This window comes from Scyliorhinus canicula, chromosome 13 (genome assembly GCF_902713615.1).
Source record: "Scyliorhinus canicula chromosome 13, sScyCan1.1, whole genome shotgun sequence".
NCBI lineage: Eukaryota > Metazoa > Chordata > Chondrichthyes > Carcharhiniformes > Scyliorhinidae > Scyliorhinus > Scyliorhinus canicula.
In genome coordinates, this window is record NC_052158.1 from 5,631,276 (window position 1) to 5,644,598 (window position 13,323).

The window sequence follows — 13,323 nt, forward strand, 5'->3', positions numbered from 1 at the left end:
GGAGTACCCCGACGGTCGGCAGGACACGGTCTCCCTTCGGGACATTGCACCCGCCGGCGTGCGGCCCTCCCCCCCTTCACCACTGACCCCCCCCGCCCCTTTACCCCCAACGCCCCACCCTGGCCACCCCTTCCTCATCCATGGCGTCTCCACCACCAGCCCGGGGTACGGAGACAGTTCAAGGACCATCGCTCCCGGAGTCGAGGACATCAGCTGAACCACCACCATCGGCTGAACCAACGTCACCAACTCCCCTGCGGTGGTCTGCCAGGATGTCACGGGCAACAAAAAGGCTGATCGAGTCCATTTAACTTCAACACGACCATGGACCTTGTATGGACACGATGTACTGTCTGGGCCAGTGGGAAGCCAAGGAAACATTTTTTTTGTTCTCTCCTTACTACTCATACCACCAGTTCTCTCCCCCCCCCCCAGCTCTTGCTGACACCTCCCCCCCGGCTTCTTTCTCCGCAAGGGGTGAATGCGGTGGTATGATTAGCATAGCTGCCTGCCATTGGTGCAGAACACCGGCTTACCATTGGCCCTGGTCGGTCATGTGCGTCTCGACCAGTTGGGTGAGACCAGTCATGTGACGGCTCCCCGATTGGTCGAGAGGCTGAGTTAACCCCGCCTCCAGGGCGAGGTATAAATACCCAGTACTCCCGGCGGTCGTCCTTCTACTGTAATCGACCGCAGGACTAACATCTAGTAGATTAAAGCCATACTTTTGTTCAGAAACTCGTCTTGCGTTCAATTGATGGTACATCACCACTCAAGTGGATAAAGCCGTGAAGAAGGCCGATGGTGTGTTGGCGTTTATTAACAGGCGGCTTGAGTTTAAGAGCCGTGGGGTTATGCTGCAACTGTATATGACCCTGATGAGACCACATTTGGAGTATTGTGTGCAGTTCTGGTCACCTCACTATAGGAAGGAAGTGGAAGCATTGGAAAGGGTGCAAAGGAGATTTGCACTATAAGATTCAGGGTGGGAGATACAGGAGGGATGTCTGAGGTAGGCTCTTTACTCAGAGAGTGGTTAGGGTGTGGAATGGACTGCCTGCTGTGATCGTGGAGTTGGACACTTTAGGAACTTTCAAGCGGTTATTGGACAGGCACATGGAGCACACCAGAATGACAGGGAGTGGGATAGCTTGATCTTGGTTTCGGACAATGCTCAGCACAACATCGAGGGCCGAAGGGCCTGTTCTGTGCTGTACTGTTCTATGTTCTATATTAAATTACGCAGACTCAACCACAAACTTGTTTTTTTTAGAAAAACACTCCCAATACCTGAATACAAAGAGCTCTAAACTTGTGTAAATAACATTACACAGCATTTAATTGTTTTTCCAATTTAAATCCCTCTACAATTTAACCTTGGCTTCTACATAAACACACAAATCACCACAACTTATTAAAAAGCCACTCCTGAAAATTCACAGACAAAACCCCACATTTCAGCCCAAACCTTCCTCAATTCAAACCCAAATCCCCCCAGGATTTGGTTGTTGCCCTGAAGTTATTTTAAAAACCTCAGCCCCAATCCCCCTGGGATTTGGCTGATAAATTCCAATTCCCCACCCGGCTGCTCCTTCTGGTGTGAATTGTAGGCCCGGGAGCCAGGTTGACCAATCTTGACCCTCCGTCTTGACTGTACTGTCAGACCCTTGGAGCTTGCCCCTTCACAGTCGGTGGGGGGGGGGGGACGAGACGTTCCGCTGGCGGTGGGGGAGGGGGGAGGGGGGGGGGGTGGTCAGGGGTTGGCGAGGCTGATTACAGGAGAGCAGTTTTTGGCAGGTCGGCTCTGCAGGCAGCCGGCGCCATGTTGCCCAGCGTGGCTACTGCAGGCCGCCGCCGTGCACATACGCGGCCACGGACTCAGCCATTCCCCGGCCCGATCCGCAGGTAAAGCTGGGGGCTTCACCCTGCGCGGCTGTGAGCCCCCCCACCGGGCAGAGGATCAGTGCGGGGGTGGCGCCGACTTTCTGGTCGTAAGACCAGTTGGATCCTGCGGACATAGCCGCAGGGTCGGAGAATCCTGCCCCCTATGTCCGGACACCGTGCTCGCCGCTGTGACAGACTGGAGTAAATTCCACCCCGTGTGATAGTCAGTTCCACATTCTCATCACTCTCTCGGGAAAGAAGTTTCTCCTGAACTCCCCATTGGATGTATTTGTAACTATATTATGTTTCTATCCCGATTTCTGGATTCTCTACAAGTGGAAACATCTTCACTGAATCTCTCAAATCTGACCCCTTTCATCATTTGAAAGATCTCTATCAGGTCTTCTCTTTTCCACAGTAAAGTTGATCAATCTTTGCTGTTAGTTGAAGCCTCTCAGTTGCTGTCGATCTTTTTGATACTTTCTCCTGTGCTTTAATATCCTTTGTGGAACATCCTCTTTCTATTCCATGTCTGCAGCAATGGGAATTGACAATTCTCAGCAGCTTGTAACAATGTGAGGGTAATTTCTGCTTTCTGGATCTAGACAGTCCGTCTCTGTCAACTCAGATATGTGTTTTGTTTATTTCAGGAGGAAGCATCTGGGAAGAGGAGGTAGGACATGAACTTTACTGAAACTCTGGGCAAGTTGGTAAAATTACTCAGCAAAGTGTTTATGGTCAATTTATAATCAACTCTTTAATATTTACAGGATTAGCGATGAGGATAAAAAGCTGTCACTCGCAGATGGTGTCCTGTCCATCGGAAAATTCAACAGCCCTTTACCGTTCCTCATGTGGAGAGAAATGCTGGATGTCATTAACCCTGGTAAAACTCAGATAGGTTCCTCTGTCCTGATTTAAAAAAAATATTTAATGCATTTGAAAATTTTTATAATAATAACATTAACAATGACATCAACATGGTATAATAAACATTTACCCCCCCTCCCATCCCAATCTTCACACACCCCAACCATAAAACAACAATCCGGCCCTCTCCCCCGCCTCCCGCTTGGAATTCTGCATCTGCTGACATTTTAATTTTCCCCGAGAAAGTCGACGAACGGCTGCCACCTCCGGGTGAACCTGACCATTGACCCTCTAAAGGCGAGCTTTATTTTCTCGAGACTGAGAAACCCAGCCATGTCACTAACCCAGGTCTCTACACTCGGGGGCTTCGAGTCCCTCCACATTAACACGATCCTTCTCCGGGCTACCAGGGAGGCAAAGGCCAAGATGTCGGCCTCTTTCGCCCCCTGAACTACTGTCTCTTCCGACACTCTAAAGATCGCTACCTCCGGACTCGGCACCACCCATGTTTTTAGTACCGTGGACATTGCCTTAGCGAAACCCAGCCAAAACCCTCTAAGCTTCGGGCAAGCCCAAAACATGTGGACATGATTTGCTGGGCTTCCCGCGCACATCGCACACCTATTCTCTACCCCAAAAAACGTACTCATCCTAGCCGCTGTCATGTGTGCCCGGTGGGCTACCTTGAACTGTGTCAGGCTGAGCCTGGCACATGATGAGGAGGTATTAACCCTGCTTAGGGCATCCGCCCATAGACTCGCTTCTATCTCTCCTCCTAGCTCGTCCTCCCACTTGCCCTTAAGCTCTTCCACCGGAGTTTCCTCTGCCTCCCAAAGTTCCTGGTAAATATCCAATACCTTCCCCTCTCCCACCCAGGTACTGGAAACTACTCTATCCCGTATCGCCCATGGAGGCACCAGCAGAAAGGCCCGTGATGCACAATCAATGACTACTAAAGCGAGGTTGTAGTACAACTGAAGGCTTTAATAAGCTAGATGTTTCCCCCAGCAGCTCAGGTACAGAAAGGAAGCTGCTGGGGCGGCACGGGCTCTTATACCCCGCCTTGCAGGGCGGAGCTACCAAACAGGCTCGACCAATAGACAACATGCATTATCCACCAATGGTGTTCCAGCATTGCTAGGTTCCGTAATACCTCTAACCAGGCTGCCACATTCACCCCCTGTTAAAAAAAAGAGTCCAGCGGGGGTGGTGGCTTGGTATTACAACTTTGTAACATGGTAGGATTTATGGTTATGGAGGTACCGTAATACCTCCGTACAGCGTTTTGACTTATAATCATAACTATTTACAAAATATTTTACAATTTCACAATTAACTATATCCATGTTATAGTGAAGCAATCAGTCAATCGGGGGCCCTGGTCGTCCTCTGTGATCATCAAAGCTTCGGTGGTGACGCCGGTGGAGGTTCGGGCGTCTGTGACTCCGGGAGCGTGGTTTCCGTCTCTGTGGCAGCTTCAACACCCCTAGACGGCGCTGGTGGGGAAGCTGATTGTCCTGGGAAGGGAGCATCTGCGGGGTGCGGCGGTGGGGCCTAGACGGGATCGACAGAAGAACTGATCCTCCTGGGAAGGGGGCAGCTGTCTGGTGCCCCGGTGGGATGGTGGGTGGGACCGGTGGTGGGGGTGTGCGCGGGGATCCGGCGGGTGCCAGGTCTCGTAGGGAGACCGTGTCTTGTCGGCCGTCGGAGTACTCCACGTAGGCGTACTGGGGGTTATCATGGAGAAGATGGACCCTCTCGACCAACGGGCCCGACTTGTGCGCCCGCACGTTTTTTCGGAGCAGGATGGGTTCGGGGGCTGCCAGCCAGGTCCCAGTGGAGGACTTCCTGGGGAAAACGAGGAGACATTCGTGAGGTGGTTGTGGTGCAGAGCAGGGATCGGATGGAGTGGAGGGCATCCGGGAGGACATCCTACCAGCGGAAGACTGGGAGATTTCAGACCGAAGGGCCAGTAGGACGGTCTTCTAAACCGTTCCGTTCTCCCTCTCTACCTGTCCGTTACCCGGGGGTTGTAACTGGTTGTCCTGCTTGAGGCAATGCCCTTTCTGAGCAGGAATTGACGCAGTTCATCGCTCAAAGAGGAGGACCCCCTATCACTATGTATGTAAGCGGGGAACCCGAACAGTGTAACGATGCTATGGAGGGCTTTGATGTCAGTGGTGACTGCATGCATACGTGCAGTGCGGTCAGCCTAATTTGAAGGTGATTTGTGGAGGGGCTGTTGTCAAGTGACAGTTAAACCCAAAATACTTCATCAGTGTTTCCCACCCTACCTCCTCCTCTAACCAAACCCCTCCCCCCCCCATTGGTCATTGGGAAGCGGGAGCAGGGGCCTGTCGTGAAGGTGAGTGAGTGCCTTTAAATTTGCTTACCTTTCAGCGGGAGCAGGGTTTGAGGGAATATCAGGTAAGCTCTTCCTTTATTTTTCTTTTTCTTGTTTTTTTTTTAATCTAGAGCTGATGTCAGGGAAGGCAGTACAATGCTCCTCCTGCAGAATGTTTGAGGTGAGGTACACCGTCAGTGTCCCTGCTGATTTCATCTGTGGGAAGTGCACCCAACTCCAGCTCCTCAAAAACCGTGTTAGGGACCTGGAGCTTGAGCTGGATGAACTTCGGATCATTCGGGAGGCAGAGGGGGTCATAGGTAGGAGCTTCAGGGAAGTAGTTACGCCAAAGACTGGAGATAGATGGGTAACTGTAAGAGGGACTGGAAAGAAGCAGTCAGTGCAGGGACCCCCTGCGGTTGTTCCCCTGAGTAACAAGTATACCGTTTTGGATACTTGTGGGGGGGACGACTTACCAGGGGTAAGCCATGGGGTACGGGCCTCTGGCATGGAGTCTGTCCCTGTTGCTCAGAAGGGAAGGGGGGAAAGGAGTAGAACATTAGTAATTGGGGACTCAATAGTCAGGGGCACAGATAGGAGATTTTGTGGGAGTGAGAGAGACTCACGTTTGGTATGTTGCTTCCCGGGTGCAAGGGTACGTGATGTCTCGGATCGTGTTTTCCAGGTCCTTAAGGGGGAGGGGGAGCAGCCTCAAGTCGTAGTCCACATTGGCACTAACGACATAGGTAGGAAAGGGGACAAGGATGTCAGGCAGGCCTTTAGGGAGCTAGGATGGAAGCTCAGAGCGAGAACAAACAGAGTTGTTATCTCTGGGTTGTTGCCCGTGCCACGTGATAGTGAGATGAGGAATAGGGAGAGAGATCAATTAAACACGTGGCTACAGGGATGGTGCAGACAGGAGGGATTCAGATTTCTGGATAACTGGGGCTCTTTCTGGGGAAGGTGGGACCTCTATAGACAGGATGGTCTACATCTGAACCTGACGGGCACCAATATCCTGGGGGGGAGATTTGTTAGTGCTCTTTGGAGGGGTTTAAACTAATTCAGCAGGGGCATGGGAACCTGGATTGTAGTTTTGGGGTACGGGAGATTGAGAGTGTAGAGGTCAGGAGCACAGATTTGACTTCGCAGGAGGGTGCCAGTGTTCAGGTAGGTGGTTTGAAGTGTGTCTACTTCAATGCCAGGAGTATACGAAATAAGGTAGGGGAACTGGCAGCATGGGTTGGTACCTGGGACTTCGATGTTGTGGCCATTTCAGAGACATGGATAGAGCAGGGACAGGAATGGTTGTTGCAGGTTCTGGGGTTTAGGTGTTTTAGTAAGCTCAGAGAAGGGGGCAAAAGAGGGGGAGGTGTGGCGCTGCTAGTCAAGGACAGTATTACGGTGGTGGAAAGGATGCTAGATGGGGACTCTTCTTCCGAGGTAGTATGGGCTGAGGTTAGAAACAGGAAAGGAGAGGTCACCCTGTTGGGAGTTTTCTATAGGCCACCTAATAGTTCTAGGGATGTAGAGGAAAGGATGGCGAAGATGATTCTGGAAAAGAGCGAAAGTAACAGGGTAGTTGTTATGGGAGACTTTAACTTTCCAAATATTGACTGGAAAAGATATAGTTCGAGTACATTAGATGGGTCGTTCTTTGTACAATGTGTGCAGGAGGGTTTCCTGACACAATATGTTGACAGGCCAACAAGAGGCGAGGCCACATTGGATTTGGTTTTGGGTAATGAACCAGGCCAGGTGTTAGATCTGGAGGTAGGTGAGCACTTTGGAAACAGTGACCACAATTCGGTGACCTTTACGTTAGTGATGGAAAGGGATAAGTATACCCCGCAGGGCAAGAGTTATAGCTGGGGGAAGGGCAATTATGATTCCATTAGACATGACTTAGGATGTGTAGGTTGGAGAAGTAGGCTGCAAGGGTTGGGCACACTGGATATGTGGAGCTTGTTCAAGGAACAGCTATTGCGTGTTCTTGATAAGTACGTACCAGTCAGGCAGGGAGGAAGGGGTCGAGCGAGGGAACCGTGGTTTACCAAAGAAGTGGAATCTCTTGTTAAGAGGAAGAAGGAGGCCTATGTGAAGATGAGGCGTGAAGTTTCAGTTGGGGCGCTTGATAGTTACAAGGAAGCGAGGAAGGATCTAAAGAGAGAGCTAAGATGAGCAAGGAGGGGACATGAGAAGTCTTTGGCAGGTAGGATCAAGGAAAACCCAAAAGCTTTCTATAGGTATGTCAGGAATAAAAGAATGACTAGGGTAAGAGTAGGGCCAGTCAAGGACAGTGGTGGGAAGTTGTGTGTGGAGGCTGAGGAGATAAGTGAGATACTAAATGAATACTTTTCGTCAGTATTCACTCAGGAAAAAGATAATGTTGTGGAGGAGAATGCTGAGACCCAGGCTATTAGAATAGATGGCATTGAGGTGCGTAGGGAAGAAGTGTTGGCAATTCTGGACAAGGTGAAAATAGATAAGTCCCCGGGGCCTAAAGGGATTTATCCTAGGATTCTCTGGGAAGCCAGGGAAGAGGTTGCTGAGCCTTTGGCTTTGATTTTTATGTCATCATTGGCTACAGGAATAGTGCCAGAGGACTGGAGGATAGCAAATGTGGTCCCTTTGTTCAAGAAGGGGAGTAGAGATAACCCCAGTAACTATAGGCCGGTGAGCCTATTGTGGGTAAAGTCTTGGAGAGGATTATAAGAGATACGATTTATAATCATCTAGATAGGAATAATATGATTAGGGATAGTCAGCATGGTTTTGTGAAGGGTAGGTCATGCCTCACAAACCTTATCGAGTTCTTTGAGAAGGTGACTGAACAGGTAGACGAGGGTAGAGCAGTTGATGTGGTGTATATGGATTTCAGTAAAGCGTTTGATAAGGTTCCCCACGGTCGTCTATTGCAGAAAATACAGAGGCTGGGGATTGAGGGTGATGTAGAGATGTGGATCAGAAATTGGCTAGTTGAAAGAAGACAGAGGGTGGTGGTTGATGGCAAATGTTCAGAATGGAGTTCAGTTACGAGTGGCGTACCACAAGGATCTGTTCTGGGGCCGTTGCTGTTTGTCATTTTTATAAATGACCTAGAGGAGGGCACAGGAGGTTGGGTGAGTAAATTTGCAGACGACACTAAAGTCGGTGGAGTTATAGACAGTGTGGAAGGATGTTGCAGGTTACAGAGGGACATAGATAAGCTGCAGAGCTGGGCTGAGAGGTGGCAAATGGAGTTTAATGTAGAGAAGTGTGAGGTGATTCACTTTGGAAAGAATAACAGGAATGCGGAATATTTGGCTAATGGTAAAATTCTTAGCAGTGTGGATGAGCAGAGGGATCTCGGTGTCCATGTACATAGATCCCTGAAAGTTGCCACCCAGGTTGATAGGTTTGTGAAGAAGGCCTATGGTGTGTTGGCCTTTATTGGTAGAGGGATTGAGTTACGGAGCAAAATGATCAGAGGGTTAGATAGGGTGGACAGTGAGAGCCTTCTCCCGCGGATGGAGGTGGCTCGCACGAGGGGACATAGCCTTAAATTGAGGGGTAATAGATATAGGACAGACGTCAGAGGTGGGTTTTTTACGCAAAGAGTGGTGAGGCCGTGGAATGCCCTACCTGCAACAGTAGTGAACTCGCCAACATTGAGGGCATTTAAAAGTTTATTGGATAAGCATATGGATGATAATGGCATAGTGTAGGTTAGATGGCCTTTAGTTTTTGACTTCCCATGTCGGTGCAACATCGTGGGCCGAAGGGCCTGTGCTGCGCTGTATCGTTCTACGTTCTATGTTCTATGGTTGCGGTCATGTCAGGGAAGGGGATGGCGAATGGGAATCGTGAGTACTTATCAATCAAGTTCAGGAAGTACGTGTTGCGGTCGGTGGAGGGGAGGGGACCTTTGAAGGCCATGCTGAGGCGTTCAAAGGGACAGGAAGCCTTTATCAGGTGCACTTTCTCTGGCCAGTAGAAGTGCAGCTTGCACTCCACGCCGATTTGCCAATTCCTGGTGACTGTCCTGATCTCCTCGATGGAATAGGGCAGGTTTTGGGTCTTGACAAAATGGAAGAAACGAGTGACCCCGGGTGGCAGAGGTCCTCGTGGAGGGCTCGGAGGCGGTCCACTTGTGCGTTGGCACATGTGCCGCGGGACAGGGCATCAGGAGGCTCATTTAGCTTCCCGGAACAATACAAGATCTCATAGTTATAGGTGGAGAGTTCGATCCTCCACCGCAAGATCTTATCGTTCTTTATCTTGCCCCGCTGTGCATTATCGAACATAAAGCCGACCGACCATTGGTCAGTGAGGAGAGTGAATCTCCTGCCGGCCAGGTAATGCCTCCAATGTCACACAGCTTCTACTATGGCTTGGGCCTCCTTTTCGGCTGAGGAGTGGCGGATTTCAGAAGAATGGAGCGTACATGAGAAGAAGGCCACGGGTCTGCCCGCTTGTTTGAGGGTGGCTGCCAGAGCTACGTCAGACACATCGCTCTCGACCTGGAAGGGGAGGGACTCATCGATGGCGTGCATCGTGGCCTTTGCAATATCTGTTTTGATGCAGCTGAAGGCCTGGCGAGCCTCTATCGACAGGGGAAGAACTGTGCATTGGATCAGAGGATGGGCCTTGTCTGCATAGTTGGGGACCCACTGGGCGTAATAAGAGAAAAAATCTAGGCTAAACTTCAGGGCCTTGGAGCAGTGAGGAAGGGGAAACTCCATAAGGAGGCGCATGCGTTCAGGGTCGGGGCCTATCACTCCATTTCGCACTATGTAGCCGAGGATGGCTTGGCGGTCGGTGCTAAACACGCATTTATCCTTGCTATACATAAGGTTAAGGATTTTTGCGGTCTGGAGGAATTTTCGGAGGTTGGTGTCGTGGTCCTGCTGGTCGTGGCCGCAGATGGTGACATTATCGAGATACGAGAATGTTGCCTGTAAACAGTATTGGTCAACCATTCGGTCCATCTTTCGCTGGAAGACCGAGACTCCATTAGGGACACCGAAAGGAACCCTTAAAAAGTGGTAGAGCCGCCCATCTGCCTCGAAGGCAGTGTACTTGCGGTCACCCATGCGGATGGGGAGCTGGTGGTAGGCGGATTTAAGGTCCACCATGGAGAAGACCTGGTATTGCGCGATCTTGTTTAGCAGGTCGGATATGCGGGGGAGAGGGTCCACATCCACCTGCGTAAACCTGTCGATGGTCTGACTGAAGTCTATGACCATCCTATTCTTCTCCCCGGTCTTTACCACCACTACTTGAGCTCTCCAGGGCCTGTTGCTAGCTTCAATGACTCCTTCCCTCAGTAGCCATTGGAGTTCTGACCTAATAAAGATCTAGTCCTGGACACTGTACCGTCTGCTCCTGTTGGCGACGGGTTTGCAATTCGGGGTGAGGTTCGCAAACAGGGAAGGCGGATCGACCTTGAGGGTCGTGAGGCTACAGACAGTGAGAGGGCGTATAGGGCCGCCGAATTTGAAAGTTAAACTTTGGAGGTTGCACTGGAAGTCTAACCTGAGGAGTGTGGCTGCGCAGAGGTGGGGAAGGACGTAGAGCTGGTAATTTTTGAACTCCCTTCCCTGGACTGTGAGATTTGCTACACAGAACCCCTTTATCTCTACTGAGTGGGAACCGGAGGCTGGGAGATTTTTTGATTAACAGGGTGGACGGGGAGAGAACAGCGCTTTACCCTGTCGGGGTGTATGAAGCTCTCCGTGCTCCCAGAGTCGAATAAGCAGGACGTCTCGTGTCCGTTGATTAGCACCGTTGTAGTAGCAGTTGAGAGTGTTCGAGGCCAAGTCTGGTCCAGGGTCACCGAGGCTAAACGTGGCAGCAGCTGGGTGTTCTCGTCGGGCAGTGTGGTCATCTTCACTGGGGCCCTGGGAGCCCATCCAAGATGGCGGCCCCCACTGGTCGCATGTGACTGTGGGTGCACAAAATGGCAGGGCCCATCCATCGCACACGGCTTCCGCGGAACAAGATGGCGGTGCCCGGAGGCCACACGTGGCCCTGGAGGAGGAAAATGTCGGCGCTCGCTGGCCGCACGGGGCCCGTGGAGAGGGTTGTAGTGGCAGTCCGTATTTGCTTCCGGAGACTGCAGCAACCGCCCAGGCCTGGCATACCGCCACGAAATGGCCCTTTTTGCCGCACCCTTTCCAGGTGGACGAACGGGCTGGGCAGCGCTGTCGGGGGTGTTTGGCTTGCCTGCAGAAATAGTATAGAACATAGAACAGTACAGCACAGAACAGGCCCTTTGGCCCTCGATGTTGTGCCGAGCAATGATCACCCTACTCAAACCCACATATCCACCCTATACCAGTAACACAACAACCCCCCCCTTAACCTTACTTTTTTTTAGGACACTACGGGTAATTTAGCATGGCCAATCCACCTAACCCGCACATCTTTGGACTGTGGGAGGAAACCGGAGCACCCGGAGGAAACCGGGCCCCCCCGGGGTTGCTGGGCCGTCTTGCAGTGCAAGCTTGTGGGGCAGTGTGGGGCATTGCCTCGGAGTCGGCTGCAGAGGGATTCCACGTCGCCCAGGGGGCTGCCGCGCGGCCGGGAGCGTAGGCACGGGCGTTTCGGGAGGCCACATCCAGGGAGCTGGCAAGGGCCCGAGCCTCCTTGAGGCCTAGCGTTTCTCTCTCCAGCAAACGCTGGCGGATTTGAGAACACAGCATACCCGCAATGAAAACGTCCCGAATCAACAGTTCAGTGTGGCCATTTGCTGAAACATGCGAGCAGCTGCAGTTTCTCCCCAACGCGAGGAGCGCACGGTAGAATTCTTCTAGTGACTCACCAGGAATTGGTCGCCTCATTGCTAGCAGATGCCGGGTGTAGACTGATTCACAGGGCGAATGTAATGTCCCTTCAGCAACTCCATCGCAGCATCGAAGTCGTCCGTGTCCTCGATGAGGGTGTAGACTTCTGGGCTCACCCTCGAGTGCACGATCTGCAGTTTCTGTTCTCTTGTGGGTGCGTTTTCTGCCGTTCCGAGGTAACCGTTGAAGCACGCTAGCCAGTGCTTGAAAGTCGCCGTCGAGTTTACTGCGTGGGGGCTGAGTTGCAGACACTGGCTTGATTCGGAGCTCCATTCTTTAAATCTAGCTTATTAAATTGATGCACAATCAATGACTACTAAAGCGAGGTTGTAGTACAACTGAAGGCTTTAGTAAGCTAGGTGTTTCCCCCAACAGCTCAGGTACAGAAAGGGAGCTGCTGGGGCTGCACGGGCTCTTATACCCCACCTTGCAGGGCAGAGCTACCATACTGTCTCGACCAATAGACAACATGCATTATTTACCAGTGGTTCCAACATTGATAGGTACCGTAATACCTCTAACCAGACTACCACAGCCGGCACCTGTTTTCTCAGGAAGTCTCGCACCTGCAAATACCTAAAACCATTCCTCCTGGCAATTTAAATTTATCCTCCAAGGCTTTCAAGCTGGGAAAGCTCCCATCTATAAATAGATTCCCCATCCTTCTAATTCCTGCCCTTTACCATCTCCAGAACCCACCATCCAGCCTACCCGGAACAAACCGATGATTATTATAAATTAGGGTCCAAACGATGCTCCCTCCACTCTCTTATATCTCCTCCATTGCCCCCAGATTCTCAGAGCCGCCATCATCACCGGACTTGTGGAGTATCGGGCCGGCCAGAACGGAAGAGGTGCCGTTATCAGTGCTCCCAAACTGGTGTCTTTGCATGACGCCGCCTCCATCCGCTCCCATGCCGACCCCTCCCTCACTACCCACTTCCTAATCATGGCTATATTAGCCGCCCAGTAGTAATTGCAGAAGTTCGGCAGCGCCAACCCAACCCCCCCCCCCCCCCCCCCCCCCCCGACTGCGCTCCAGGAACACTTTCTTCATTTGCGGGGTTTTACCCGCCCACACAAAGCCCAAAATAACCTTATTCACCCGCTTGAAAAGGGCCTTTGGGATGAAGATGGGGAGGCACTGAAAGACAAACAGAAATCTGGGGAGGACCGTCATTTTCATGGTCTGTACCCTCCCCGCCAGTGATAGCGGGAGCATGTCCCATCTCTTACAGTTCCCTTCTACCAACTGGAATAGGTTTACCTTGTGCAGTGCCTCCCATTCCCAGGCCACCTGGATTCCCAGGTACCGAAAGCTCCTCCCTACCATTCTAAGCGGCAGCTCTCCCAGTCTCTTCTCCTGTCCTCTTGCCTGGATCACGAACATCTCGTTTT

General features: G+C 51.5%; 1 protein-coding gene across 1 annotated transcript in view; it reads left to right on the plus strand.

Moving 5' to 3' along the window:
• LOC119975840 (zinc-binding protein A33-like) overlaps positions 1-13,323 on the plus strand; it is a 43,997-nt gene that overhangs the window by 21,166 nt on the left and 9,508 nt on the right. The window contains exons 4-5 of the mRNA XM_038815721.1: positions 2,535-2,557; positions 2,655-2,770. Of these exons, the coding sequence (XP_038671649.1) occupies positions 2,535-2,557; positions 2,655-2,770 (139 nt within the window). The remainder of the gene's footprint in view (positions 1-2,534; positions 2,558-2,654; positions 2,771-13,323) is intronic.